Source organism: Rutilus rutilus (assembly GCF_951802725.1).
Source record: "Rutilus rutilus genome assembly, chromosome: 12".
NCBI lineage: Eukaryota > Metazoa > Chordata > Actinopteri > Cypriniformes > Leuciscidae > Rutilus > Rutilus rutilus.
The window spans coordinates 22539236-22553830 of record NC_140217.1 but is presented as its reverse complement, the minus strand read 5'-3'; the positions used below and the strand labels follow the sequence as shown (position 1 = coordinate 22553830).

The 14595-nt window shown below is 39.1% G+C and overlaps 1 protein-coding gene across 2 annotated transcripts in view; it reads left to right on the top strand.

The window, feature by feature from the left end:
* The first annotated feature begins 1260 nt into the window (after positions 1–1260).
* pkn2b (protein kinase N2b) overlaps positions 1261–14595 on the top strand; it is a 62813-nt gene continuing 49478 nt past the window's right edge. The window contains exon 1 of one of the 2 annotated variants that reach the window (XM_084425596.1): positions 1261–1696. In XM_084425596.1, coding sequence (XP_084281722.1) covers positions 1676–1696 — 21 coding nt within the window. In that variant the 5' untranslated portion in view covers positions 1261–1675. The remainder of the gene's footprint in view (positions 1697–14595) is intronic. The other variant, XM_084425597.1, reaches the window with a different exon arrangement.

The following is a 14595-nucleotide window of genomic DNA, read 5'->3' as shown; positions in this document are numbered from 1 at the left end:
ATTATGCTTTTATGGTAATGTTCTCATCTCCTTACAGCTAAAAGCACCTTATAACAAGCACCTTATATTTATTAGAACAGCAGTTTTAAGGTAATGCTGTGCTTTTAAAAAGGCAATGATTCCTCGTGCAGTACAACAGGGAGTTTTTTTTTTTTTTTTTTTGTACTGTGCCATAGAAATCCATAATACACTGTCATTCTAAATAAGGAACTCTTGGGATGCTATTGCCATTTCATGCTTTAGTTTAGTCCGATGTCCCTTTACTGAGCTTATTGGTGTAACCTATTATAAAAGCTACAGCAGATTATCATATGTGATAGAGAAACACATGGTCTAACACAGGAAGCCCAATTGTTACCACAGGAAGTTTCTAGCTCTTAGCTCTTTGGAAGCTGGGAAGTCAGAAAGCCAATGGTGGTTATGAGGTTTCAAACAGGAGATGACTCCTCATGGTATGAACCGAATTCAAACCAAAGATAGCTCAGAAAACAGAGGAAAAGAAGGCTGAACAGATTTATGAACAATGTACAGAGCCATTTTAATGATCTATATAAACTTAAAACATTAAATAATGTAGGGTTCATTAATAAAGAGGAGAGGAAAATTAAGGAAATTTGTGAGAAGATGAAACTGCAAGCTCGCAGTCCTTACAATGGGTGCATTATTCTTTGCTCTTATTTCACTATGCAGCTGTCAAACCAAATGATTTACATACATAGGCCTACTATATTTATGCCTTGGCTTGGTTAAAAACTTGCTGCAGAACAGAAAAACTGTTGTTTTGTCTTTTATAAAAGACATTTAAGAAATAGGATGATAAATAAGCTAATAGGCTAGGCCTAATTCACATGTAAATGTGATATTATAATTTATAACAATAAGCATTATTATAATGATATACTTTTATATTATATTAAATTATTCTAATAATATAATAAAATGTAATATAATATGTTGTAATTATATTATATTATATTATTATCAAGCCCTATATGTTGTGCTTAACTTAAATCCCTGTATAAATATCATAAATAAACTCATTTCTGACAGGTTAAAGCCTACAGAATACACATAGCCCCACCTAGTATCAGCATTGTGTAAAAATGTTATTCCACAAATTTGGAATTTTGCCCCTGTTATAGACCTGTGTGTTTTTGTAATTATCAAACATTAAAGCTCTGATGTAATCTGATACGACGCTCTAGTAAATATACAAGAATGATTTAAACTCTATATTTGGCAGTGTGCATGGACACTCATGGGAAAATGCTTGCGAGTTTCTGATCACATGACTGGAAGTGTAGGATTTGACTCCAGCTGGGAGAGCAGGGGAGAGGAGCGTGTTCAACAATACACGCATTCAAAACACTCGCATGTCCACGTTCCTATTCGTGGATCTGTCACGGAAAACTATTGCATCGATTTCTTGAAACTTTTAAAGCTTTTACCCAATTGCTTTTTATACATCATACAAGGATATTTCGGCAGCGTCATGGGAATTGGGAAGTTTACCGGCTGTGCTATGGAATAGCTCAAGTCGTGGATCCGATGTGTTTTCTTCAGTATCAGGAAGAAATTCGAGCTAACTTGGAGAGAAGTGGAGAGGTTTAACTTCATACAGACATTCCTCCTTTTTGCTTCCTTTGAGTTTGATTCAAAGTTATTAAGAGGCAAGATGGCGGCCGATTCCGTGCAGGTGAGAGAATTATTTTATCTTTATTTAACTTACTAACCGCGCGCTTCAACATCAACACACTTTGATCTCGGCATCCATGTTTTCATCTGTTTACTACTTTAAAATACACTTATCTTAAGGATTAGATAGTGACTTATAACTGTGTCTGAAAGGGTTAAATGTGGCCTAGAAATATTGACACAGAGACCAACTGTTGCTTTAATCCCAGGCCATAACTATAGTTAAACTATCCGTTTTATTGTAAATACAGTGTATTGTATAACGATATTGTATTTACATAACTCCAGTAAGTTATCATTCAGGACAGCAGTTTACTTGTAACGTTAGGCTACTTATTTGTGCTGGTTCGCTTGTAGCTTTTAAACGATGTAACGTTATGATCTTAACTTAGTTAACGTTAGTGTCTTTCTTTCAACGGCATACATGCTATTAACGTTATTTGCTATGTTGACTGTTTGAAAAGGACAGTTGTAAAGGAGTTTTCTGTGTGCATACTGTCTAAAATTGACTAATAATGTTCTTTCAAAAGCCATAAAAGCTGTTTTCAGGAAGGAAATGTTAAATGATTAAAAACATTTAGCTAAACAAGTGAATTGTGCGCACAAAATAAATGTAAACTGAAGCAGAACCCCTCTTTCGAGTCTGTGTCGTGAGGGGAAAATCTGGAGTAAAATCTATTATTAGTAACATATCCTGAATTATTCCACCCTGGCAACTCCCTGAAACACTTCTGAATTTACTGTGAGGCTATGTCAGTGTTTGTTTGCCTGCTTTTTATGAAACGCGTTTCTAAAAACGATGGAAGTTACTTCAAGGAAATGTAGTAAAATAAAACTGACGTCAAGAGCAAAACTGAACAATATTCAGTGTTGGATTTGGTTGGGAATGAGGGAAAAGTATAAACTGGCTTTTTGCGAATGGAAAGTCAGATGTAAATTAATATTTTGTCTTACGTAAGGGTTTTAGTCCAGCTGTTGATGGTCTTCACATGGTAATCTAACCAAAGTTTGTGTCTGACATAGATTTGTTCATTTCTTGTTGTAAAGGCATGTTCCATCAAATATAATGCCATGTTGTGCTGTTTTGGCTTTTTGACTAGGCTAATTAGCTAGCCTAAACCCTTTACATTTATTCATTCAGTTTATGTGACACATTGTACAACAACTGTCATTGTAATGAGACGTATGTTTCAAACCACAAGATAGAATAAAGTACAAACAATTAATAGCAATCAGTAAAGTAGTAATATAGAAAGTAAAAATCAGGCACTTGCTAATATGATCCTTTTTAAACTCCAGTCATTTTGTTGATTTGAGAGGGAATAGTTTGCTGTGTTTGGGTTGTCTCCTCCCCATCTAATTGCAGTGAGCAAGTTAACTGATACTCTTAGTATGAATGTTCAGAGGTACTCCGGCGGGTTGGTTTTGGCTGGAGTGTGGGACAGGTATCCTCTTTGGCATGGCCCTTATCTGGAGCCAAATCACCAGTTACTGAAGAGAGAGAGGCATTAGCTCAGAAATGCCACAGTCTTTGGGTGGGAAGTTATTTGTAGAGCTGAGGGAAGAGGATGTAAGGATAAGCTATTTATTTAGGCTATAATATTTTTTATACATTTAGCATATTTCAAATGTATTTAAATAGTATTGATTTACTTACCAGCCAACAAAAAAACAAGCTGTGCTCTGTTTGACTACAATGGTATTACCTTTTTTTTTTGTTTTTTTTTTTAAGCGTTTGGGCCATGCACAAAATGTCAGATGAATGTGTTTAGCCATGATGTTTCATTGTTTTGTAGTACCTTTGGTTTTGGTTTCAGTCCGTTGTGCTCTGGCTGCATGCAGTCACGTAATAGGCTGCAATGTACTGCCCAATATTCCACTGTAATCAATTGCAAAAATAAATATAGCTGTAAATAACAGTTTACAGAATACAAATGCTATAGGAAGTTACAATAAAGAAGTACATGAAATGGACTTCTGTGTTGATAAATGTCAGAGCAGTCAAGTTACAGGGTTTATGTTTGTTTTGTTTCATCTGACTATATAACAATTTAGCAGTAAACTTAACTTTACCTGACAGATTTTGAGGACTAGATATATACTACTACTAAGTTTTCAGTTGTTGATAATATTGCATCTCAACATTGATACCAATTAAAACCAATTAAATTAAAATTGCTTATAAAAAAAAAATCTAAATGTAGTGTGTGTAAAACTTAATTGCATCCATAATATTCAAAAGCTGTAAATATCATTCAGGTTTTTTTTTTTTTTTTCTTGACTAAAATCTAAAAATCTGTTAATCTAAAATCTGTTAAAATATCAGATCCACTGGGTGACTGTATTGTTTAAAAAAAAAAAAATGTCAAGGATTATGGGTCAACCTGGTGATATATGAATTGAATGAATGAGTGAATGATTGATTTATTAATTAAATGTTTGTTTAAAATTATTATATTTAATGTGCTTAAAATTGGAAATTTAACCATAGGCCTAGTTGCTAGGTAAACATGCATCCCATCCATCAATTAGCCTCAGACTGTTTAAGAACCGTGTAGAAAGAGCAAATTTTTTTTTTTTGCCATTTAATGAAGAGTCTGTCTTTCCTTTAATCCTCATTTTTACTTGCCAAGTCAGCTGACATAACACCATATTCACTTTGTTTAGGCTAATCTAGTTCTATAAAGCATGACGTATCCTGAGTGATCCGTGCCGGAGCACAAGGTCTATTGGCTTATGTGCTTGCTGTGAGTGTGAGTTAACTGCCGTGGTAAAGTATGGAGCAGATACGGTAGTGGGTTAGAGGAGATTCTTTTCACTGCTGTTGGTCCTGGGGGTCATGGTAAAACCATAATAGGATGAGCTCTGAGATAAAACTAAAAGGGTAATTCTCAAACCCTCATTGGCTGTGAGCTCATTCATGACTCTCCCTTCTGTGGGTGGAGTCTCAAAGAACTGGCCAGTCACCGATGATGTCATGGAGTTCCCAGCATAGTTCTGTGAAGGTCTTCACATGTTGGAGCTCCTCTTTCTTCCAGTTTTTAACTTGTTTTTTGAATTTCTGTACAGTTTTCATAATCACAAAAGTAAATCTGAACATGGACACTAAAACTTTGTGATATTGTAAAATAATAAAAATATATGAAACCCATATTTATATATTTTTTAAATATCTTTTATATTATAAATATATTTTTAATTGCTGTTTGTTATTATTTTGTTTATTTGTACTGTAATTTGTAGTTATACATGCAATAATATAGGCTAACAGTTATATATAGTAATAGATAGCAATATTAACCTGAACGCAATGCAAAATAATTATTAGATCAGAGCTTTGATTCACTTAATCAGTGAACCAAACTCTAAAGTAATTATTATTTTTTGTTTTTTTAAAGAAGACTCATGCTCACCAAGGGTGCAAAATTGTAGATGCATTACAATCATTGTAATTTTCTTATAGAGAGGAACTCAGAATGTCAAAAAGAGAGAATGAATCTTCTGTATAAGTTTCAGGCTTTCTCTCTCTGTTAACATCACTATTGTCCACTATGTGTCTCATTGAAACAACTCTGACCGCACTGAGGAACAGCCGTTTCAGAGATTCCGCTTATTTAGATATTTCTTGTACATAGGCTACATACGGAATATAACATGTCTACTTTAAAAGGTTAATAATTATAATAAAACAAATAACGTACACTAAACATAAGTGCAATGCAGTAGCAGGTGAGCTACTGAGCAAGTTTACTATATCAGAAGAAAGCCATACATTTGGAGCTGGTTATGTGATTTAAACTTAATAGTTTACTAATCATGCACAATGGTAGAAGTGTTTTGACTTTTAAGGTCATAACATAGCATTCTACAAGAAAGAAAAAGCACAGAAAAAGTCTTTATTAATGGATCATGTGCTGTAATCGCAATAGAGTAAATGTTGGCCACTAGTGTTCATTTCAGCTGGAAACTGCAGTTTATTATTTATTTTTTTAGGTTTGCAAAAAGGCACGTTTTTCCAATGAACCTGGGTCGGAACTCTCCCTTTAACATTGTCAGTGACATAACGTTTCTCACACATTCTCACTTATTATACAGGTAAATGGTACACTTTCTGCCTCAGTGTGTCACAGGCCATGTGTCAACCTGCTGTCTGCTGTATGGGAGTTTATGCAATGTGGCCACTGTGTTTCCTGTGAGTGGATTTGTTCCTCAGCCAGGTTCTTCTCACAGGGTGGGGCATTTGTTACTGGAGAAAAATCCAACCGATAGACATGGCCAATGTCCTTATATTCTTTATTTCTTCCTTTCTTTTTTTCATGTACATTTGTATATGTTATGAGCAGCATATGTCAAAACTCTAGAGCAGATGCTTATGGCTAGTATGGCAGCACAGCTTAATATGGTAGCGTTCATACAGCGTTTTAGTTTTTTACGAGTATGACAACCCCATTCTATAACCAAACTGACACCTGCACATTTGCAGGGCTCACAAACGCATTTTCGACAAACCCGTACTAGTTGTCTGGCACGTCATATAATGTGAGAGCCACAGTGAACTGTATAATCATTAGGGATGCACCGATATGAATATTTTGGTCGATACTGATAATTCTCTATTTTTGAAAGCCGATAACCGATATTGCACTATTTGTGAGAGCAAAAACAAAAGTCTCAACATTATGTCCCAAGCACACAATTATAATGTTCTAATTATTATTTTATGAAGCCTAGATGTTGCACTTAACTGTATTTGTCTTTTTTTAAGTGATTCCAATAATATTTTAAGTAATTCAAAACCATCAAGGCAAACAGTGCACATCTGAAGAGTCTCAGCTGAAGGAAATATATCGGCTAACTTTTCTTATCAGGCAGATGATAACATTAAAATGAACCTATATCAGCCAATACCGATATGGTGGCCAATATATCGTCCATCCCTGATAATCATGACGGGTTTAGTTTACTCACGGAGACGGATAAATTATTTGCGTTCATCCGTAGATCCACCGAAGCTGCAATGGTGCGATGCGTGCGGCTTAAACGTACTCTGCACTTGGTTACTACGCATTTAAAGTCCTTGTTGGTTGTTTAAAATATCTGATGGATGAACTCGCTCCTCGATTAGACTAATATATTTAATTACACTGTCAGTTGTGATTAAAACTTCTCCTGATGTTGTGGACATCACCATTTTTGAAACTGTTGCTGAATGCGGTTGTGAGTCCTGAAAATGTGCTGGCTCTTAAGCGGCGCTGCCATACTAGCCATTAGCATCTGCTATAGAGTTGTTGGTTTTGTTTTTTTTTTTGCAAAAAATTACGGGATTAGGGATGAACATAAACAGTGCGTAAGTAGGCCTAATCAACGTAATGGATTACATTGATGCATCATTCCAGCCCTACTCATGATCCTCAAGGTCCAGTCACATTTACATTTGTTTAAAAAATAAATAATTTGTAACAGAAATTTCAATAGGAATCCACATGAATTGTGTGTAATGGCTAAAGAGGTTCAAGTTGGTCGCTTGGTTTCAAAGTGACTTCTGTGTGCTGCACGATTATAGGCTGCATATTTGTAGTGTCTGCGTGAGAGCACCCTCTGGCGTTCAGATGGAGCAGCATTTACTGATCCAGCCGTGCTGCGCATAAAATAATCGCAGCCTTTCGCCAAATCGTGTGCGGTTTCATTGTGATTAATTGTGCAGCCCTAGTGTGAGCTGTGCTACACTACTGATAATACACAATCAACCTTTTTCCAATTTGTGACCGTAATTCTAAATCTACACGCAAAACAAGCAACTTTCTCATGTGGGCAAATTTAATTGAGTATTTTGTGTGGTTCTGATTGGTTGAATTTGAGGAAGGAGATTTTTAAAGCAGCTGGAACTGCAGCGTGCCTGTTAGTCTTTGACCCTCGTTATTTTAAGACCACCATGACCTCCGTCCAAGTTGCCGTCATTTAGCAATAGCTTAACATAAGGCTAATCCGACATCAGCCATATCTTGAATGGAACTCTTCGCTGCCAAAACTAGCTTAAACGCTGGATTGGTTTCACATTCCACAATCACAGGCTGTCCTTGTTGGAGCTCTGTGCTGCTTTATAGTTTTACATTTGGAGTGGGAATGTATATTTCAAGAGAGTTCTAAGTCTCTTAAGATTGCTTGAGGTTTTTTTTGCTATTAAGAGGGAACAATGTTGGGGTCTGTGTGCACAGCTGGAATCGTCCATTTCTTGGTAAGAACCAGTTCTGTAGGCTATTGTTTGGTTTATGGTCATTAAACTATGCACACGTTTTATTTACTTTTTGTTTTTTTGTTATATGATTAATGTGTGACAAGTTGATGAGTTTTGATTGAGGGAGTCACAAGGAATCGTTGGCGAGTTGCCTAATTCTGTGTCAAATTCCACTTAAAAGCCTAAAATAAAAAGATTAAGCATGTATAATAACTATTAGGGCTGAACAATTAATTGCATTTGCGATAATATCGCAATATGATAAAACGATATTTAACCGCAAATACTGCACTTACACTCTGGTCACGTGATACGAGAGTAAAGCAGTCTGCAGAGGAAGCATCAACTTGGCACTTTACGCATATAGGCCTGGCATACAGGAAAGAACAGTTTTTTTTTAATCTATCTAATATTGTGTTGTTCATACTATACAATAGGGGTGGAGGGAAAAGATTCTCTCTCCAACGATTCTGGATCGATCCTGCGCTTAGTTTTTAAACCGCAGACGCTGCATAGTATTCACAACACCCGTATTCTGCTTGCTTCTTATATTAAAATTAGAGCTCGACCTATTCATAGGTTTTGCCGATATATCGGTACCGATAGTTGATTGGTGGAACTATCGCTATCGTCAAAAGTCCATATCGGTAGTTTTTCTGGAGTGTTTGCTGTCGAGGCTGAGAGGACTAACATTAGTAGCCTAGTGGCTACCTCAAGCAGTTAAAATTAATGATAAAGGTACAATTGTATTGCTCATATTAATACATGCAGTAAAAACGTATATTGCATAATGCATAGTTCATCAAGTGTGCTTTAGTGTGAAATTGAATGCATTTTGTCGGATATGCCGCAGCAAATTTTGATAATGATCAATTAGTGCTGGGCAGTAGCCTATGAGCAAACATTTTTATCACAGTATTTTTCAAAATTATACTCGTTTCACGGTATATTACTTTTTTTTTTTTTTTTTTTTTTAAAGTATGACTGGGTTTTAACCACATTTTTTACTGATTGAGAGAGGAAATACTGCAGTAGATTGACTTAGAATGCCCTATTTTACTGTCATGAGTCAATATTGAAGGAAAAATTCCACACTAATATTAATACAGGTTTGCAAGGCTGTTTACAAAGAGTTGCCAACAGGAGGCGCTTTAGGAGTGGCAGAAACAGCGGTTCCCTTTCAAGGCGGTCACTTCGACATTACGTCACTGACGTATATGGGAACTCCTTCCTTCTCCATTTTCACTGAAATCTTATAGGCTAACGCCAGCTGGAGACAGCTGGCCAATTGACGCGAACATGCAAATGCTGACCGGTCCGCGGGCAGTATAAATAGCATGGGCGCGACAATACGTCAGAATCTCTTTCTTCACGCTAGAAGTCTTATCTGAAGTCATCGTGGAAGTTGCAATAGAGGTTACTCACCATGTTTCCTCCCCGCATCCGATGGCTGCTAACCTACATGCCAGATATGTGCGGGTCCTACTGACTCGCTCTACCCTAACAAGGATCAACCGAGGCCGCACTCACGGACGACAAAGGCTGTGCCGGACAGTGAGCGTCCTCAGGGGAATAAACTCGGGCATCAGCGGGGATGAGGCCCACTGCCGCCAGCAGGCCGCTGGTGGGCCCTCTCCCACCCTAGTTGACGCTGCCCGTCGCCACTCCGGTCCTCTTCGCGGGCTCGCTAGAAGGACTCGACGCGATAGGCTCTGTTGATAATACTTAGCCCGGTATATCAGCCAGGCTACTTCAAGAAAGACTCCGTCTTCCACGACGTCCTTGGTAACTCAGTCGTGCGCAAGACGCGCGTCTAGATAGACGAGGCAAAGGCCATGGCTCCGTGTCTTAAAGAGAAAGTGCGGATGCTATGAGTCTCTAGACGCCCCGCTCTGACAATGGAAAGTGCACAGCCGCAATCCGGTGAGTGTTTACCCCCCTTCTAGTCAGTTTTGACTACGGGGTTGCGCAGTCGTTACCGCTTATGCTGTTGACGCTGGGCCTACATAACATTACATATTGATGTGCTTACAGCTTATGTTGTCAGGCTGCCCTGTATCCTTCAGTGCAACTGGCCATGCTGATTTAACTACGTATTCACAGTTGTTGTCGCTACGCCACTGACGCTGTGTTTATGTACACACTGCACACTATTATGTGCTATGATTTGTGCCGTTATATATTGCCCTGTATCCTTCAGTGCAACTGGCCATTCTGATTAACTTCGTATTCACAGTTGTTGTCGCTACGCCACTGACGCTGTGTTTATGTACACACTGCACACTAATATGTGCTATGATTTGTGCCGTTATATATTGCCCTGTATCCTTCAGTGCAACTGGCCATTCAACTACGTATTCACAGTTGTTGTCGCTACGCCACTGACGCTGTGTTTATGTACACACTGAACACTGTGCTATGATTTGTGCCGTTATATATTGCCCTGTATCCTTCAGTGCAACTGGCCATTCTGATTTAACCACAGTTGTTGTGCAACGCAAATGACGCTGTGTTTACGTACACACTGCACTCTGTTATGTGTTCGTGATTTATGCCGCTATAAATTGCCCTGTATCCTTCAGTGCAACTGGCTATTCTGATTCAACTATGTATTTACAGTTGCTGTGCGATGCCACTGACGCTGTGTTTATGTACACTGATATGTGTGTGTTATGCTTATGCCACGATATTGCCCTGTATCCTTCAGTGCGACTGGCTATTCTGATTACTACGTAGTCACAGTTGTTGTGTGATGCAACTGCGCTGTGTTACGTACACACTACACACTTATGTGTTAGGATTTATGCCACTATATATTGCCCTGTATTTTTCAGTGCAAATGGCTATTCTGATTACTACGCAGTACGTATTCACAGTTGTTGCGTGTTGCAACTGACGCCGTGTTACGTACACAATACACACTGATATGTGTTATGAATTTTGCCGTTGTATATTGCCCTGTATCCTTCAGTGCAATGGCTATTCTGATTACTACGCAGTGCGTATTCACAGTTGTTGCGTGGTGCAACTGACGCTGTGTTTACGTACACACTGCACACTGATATGTTATGAATTTCGCCATTGTATATTGCCCTGTATCCTTCAGTGCAAATGGCTATTCTGACTACTACGTATTCACAGTTGTTGCGCGATGCAACTGACGCTGTTACGTACACAATACACACTGATATGTTATGAATTTTGCCGTTGTATATTGCCCTGTATCCTTCAGTGCAAATGGCTATTCTGACTACTACGTATTCACAGTTGTTGCGCGATGCAACTGACGCTGTTACGTACACAATACACACTGATATGTGTTATGAATTTTGCCGTTGTATATTGCCCTGTATCCTTCAGTGCAAATGGCTATTCTGACTACTACGTATTCACAATTGTTGCGCGATGCAACTGACGCTGTGTTACGTACACACCGCACTCTGTTATGTGTAATGATTTTTGCCATTATATATTGCCCTGTGTCATTCAGTGCAAATGGCTATTCTGATTACTACGCAGTGCGTATTCACAGTTGTCGTGCGACGCAACTGATGCTGTGTTTATGTACACACTACACACTGATATGTGTTATGATTTTTGCCGTTATATATTGCCCTGTATCCTTCAGTGCAAATGGCTATTCTGATTACTATGTATTCACAGTTGTTGTGCGATGCAACTGACGCTGTGTACACACTACGCACTGATATGTGTTACGATTACGCCGCTATATATTGCCCTGTTTCCTCAGTGCAACTGGCTACTCTGATTACTGTGTATTCACAGTTGTTGTGCGATGCCACTGACGCTGTGTTATGTACATTGATATGTGTCTATGATTTATGCCGTTATATATTGCCCTGTATCCTCAGTGCAACCGGCTATTCTGATTAACTACGTATTCACAGTCGATGTCGCTATGCCTCTGACGCTGTGTTTTGTACACATTAATGTAACTATGCTATCACATTGCCCTGTTTCCTTCAGTGCAACTAGCTATCCTATCTAACTGCATAGTCACAGTCGTCACTACGGCGACTTGCGCTGCATCTGTGTACACACTAAAGCGTTATGCTGTTATGTTGCCCTTCAACAACTGACTATTATGTTTGAACTGCGCATATTCATGCAGTTTCGGTCGCTTCGACGACTTGCACTGCATTATACACACATGTTTTAAATGTGCGCACTGATGTGTTATGCTGTTATGTTGCCCTCTATCCTTCAGTGCAACAACCAGCTGTCCTATCTAACTGTGCATATTCACAGTTCTGTCGCTACGGCGACTACACTGCACTTATGTACGTACAAGGACGTGTTTTTGCTATTTTGTTGCCCTGTTTCCTTCAGTGCAAAACTAGCTATCCTAATCTAACCGTGCATATTTACAGTTTCTGGATGTATGTACGTACACGGATGTGTTATGCTGTAATGCTGCCCCGTTTCCTTCAGTGCAGCTAGCCATCCTGATCTAACTGTGCATCTCAGTTTCTGTCTCTACACAGTTTCTGTCGCTATGGCGACTTACGCTGCATTTATGTACATACATGGATGCGCTATTCTTACGCACTTGTGTTATGCTGTCATGTTGCCCTGTATCTTAGTGCAACTAGCTATCCCAGTCGAACTGTGCACATTCACAGTGTCCGTCGATACGGCGACCTGCGCTGCTTTTATTTGCACATGGATGTGTTCATGCTGCGGTGTTGCCCCGTATCCTTCAGTGCCTATACTGAGCTACTGCGTATATTAAGTTGGCGCTACAGCGACCGATGCTGTTACGTACATGTGCTACGCTGTTATGTTGCCCCGTTTCCTTCAGTGCAACTGGCTATTCTGTACTAACTCGTATACTCATAGTTCTAGCTACGGCTACGACTGTGTTGTGTACTTACTGAGGTGCTATGCTATTATGGGGCTATTATCTAACTGCATATTCACAGTTGTTGTCGCTACGGCCACTAGCACTGTTTATGTACATTCAGTTATGTGTTAATTTGCACTTCTGTACGTCGGCTACAGAACATCGGCTATGTTCTACAAGGGAGTGTCAGTTTCCTCGTGACCCCCTTACTGGCCTATCATCCCCGGTTCATGGACCTGAGAGAGTTATGGGGCCCCCCATGACAATCCCCCTCAGGAAGGTCCTGCTTCTACAGGCGATCGGCACGATTGGCACCCCAGCCCCAAGCTGTGGAACCTTCTTGTGTGTCCGCTGCTGGGTCCATAGTTGAGCAAGACACTTCACACTAATAAGTGCTGAGAGCTCTCCTTGAGATGGCCTTTCCACCTGCTCTCGCCCCAGCGAAGCACTTTGGAGACCTACGCTCATTCTAAGTGAAATATTTTGCATTGTCTCGGACCTGGTGACTGCAGTGTCACTCTCAGTCCGATACCAAGCTGCGTTCCGAAGTCGCTTACACCGTTCAGAGCACAGATTGATCCCTGCCCGCCTTCTGCTGAGCCGTCAGCCTCACGTGATGCTGATGCTCAGAGTGCTGTTGGCCCTGTAAGGGCTTTGCAGATGTGCGTGGATCACTAGGCAGCAGTCTGACTAGCTGTTTGTGTGCTTGGTGGATGGTACTAGGGACGTGCTGTTTTATACTGAGACTTTCTCACTGAATTCGACGCTTGCAATGCTGGCTTAATGCCTACGGGATTTAGGTATGCTGGCTGTCTTCTCAGAACACGTTCGCCAGGGTTTCAAGTTTGATGCACTGCCTATAGCGTTGTGGGTTCGGTGAGTTTTATTCATGTACTCATGAACTGTTAACCACCAGCTGTGCAGTAGTCTGCATTATGCAGAGTTACAGATGGTGGACAACCAGAATGAGACTTTTACCGCCGCCGTTCCCGCGGCGGCAAAATTGGGATGTGTATTTGCTGCCTTTTACCGCTGAGTGGCGCTGTAATCACAGACTTTGAAAAGTGTCAGTTTATTCTCTTTATGACGTAATCTGCCGCGGCAGTAATCTGAGTTGAGAGGCCACAGATAAATTCAAGATAAATATTGTGGTTAAACGAATTCAAATTCATTAAATTTAAACAAAGTAGACACGTTAAAATTGTGTGCCCAGTTTTTCTATAATTTAGAAAGGCTATGTCAATAGGTTACTTGTCATTTACTTACATAAAATTAAAACATTTTCAGGACTTGCAGTTACTAACCGATGTTAGTCGGTTTAAGCATTCTTTGTTAGATTCAGGCTTACATGTTGTTATGATTATCAATTGAATTATTTAATAAATAATCAACCACAATGCCTATTACTGCCGCAGCAAAAATAAACCAGTCGAATTTCAAAGTCGTTCGCGAAATGACTAGGCTATACCGGGCAAGTGACAGGGCAAAACAGCAGCAACTGCGGCATTTTAAAAGGTAAGTTTCCTATCTGTTTATTAAAAATAAAAAAAAATAATAAAAAACCTTTTTTCATTATTTGAACAAAAATGAGACTGATTGAAAATGAAAAAATATAAACAAACAAGGCAGAGAATAAAACAAACTTTTAGGGAAAAAATATAGGCCTATTATGCTACAACAGAATTGGTTAACATTAACGAAAGCAAAATATGTAAAAATAGGCCTACATTTAAAACCAAATAAAACAAAACAAATTCGTGGCCGAATTCAAATCGGTTCAAATACCGAACAAACAGTAGTA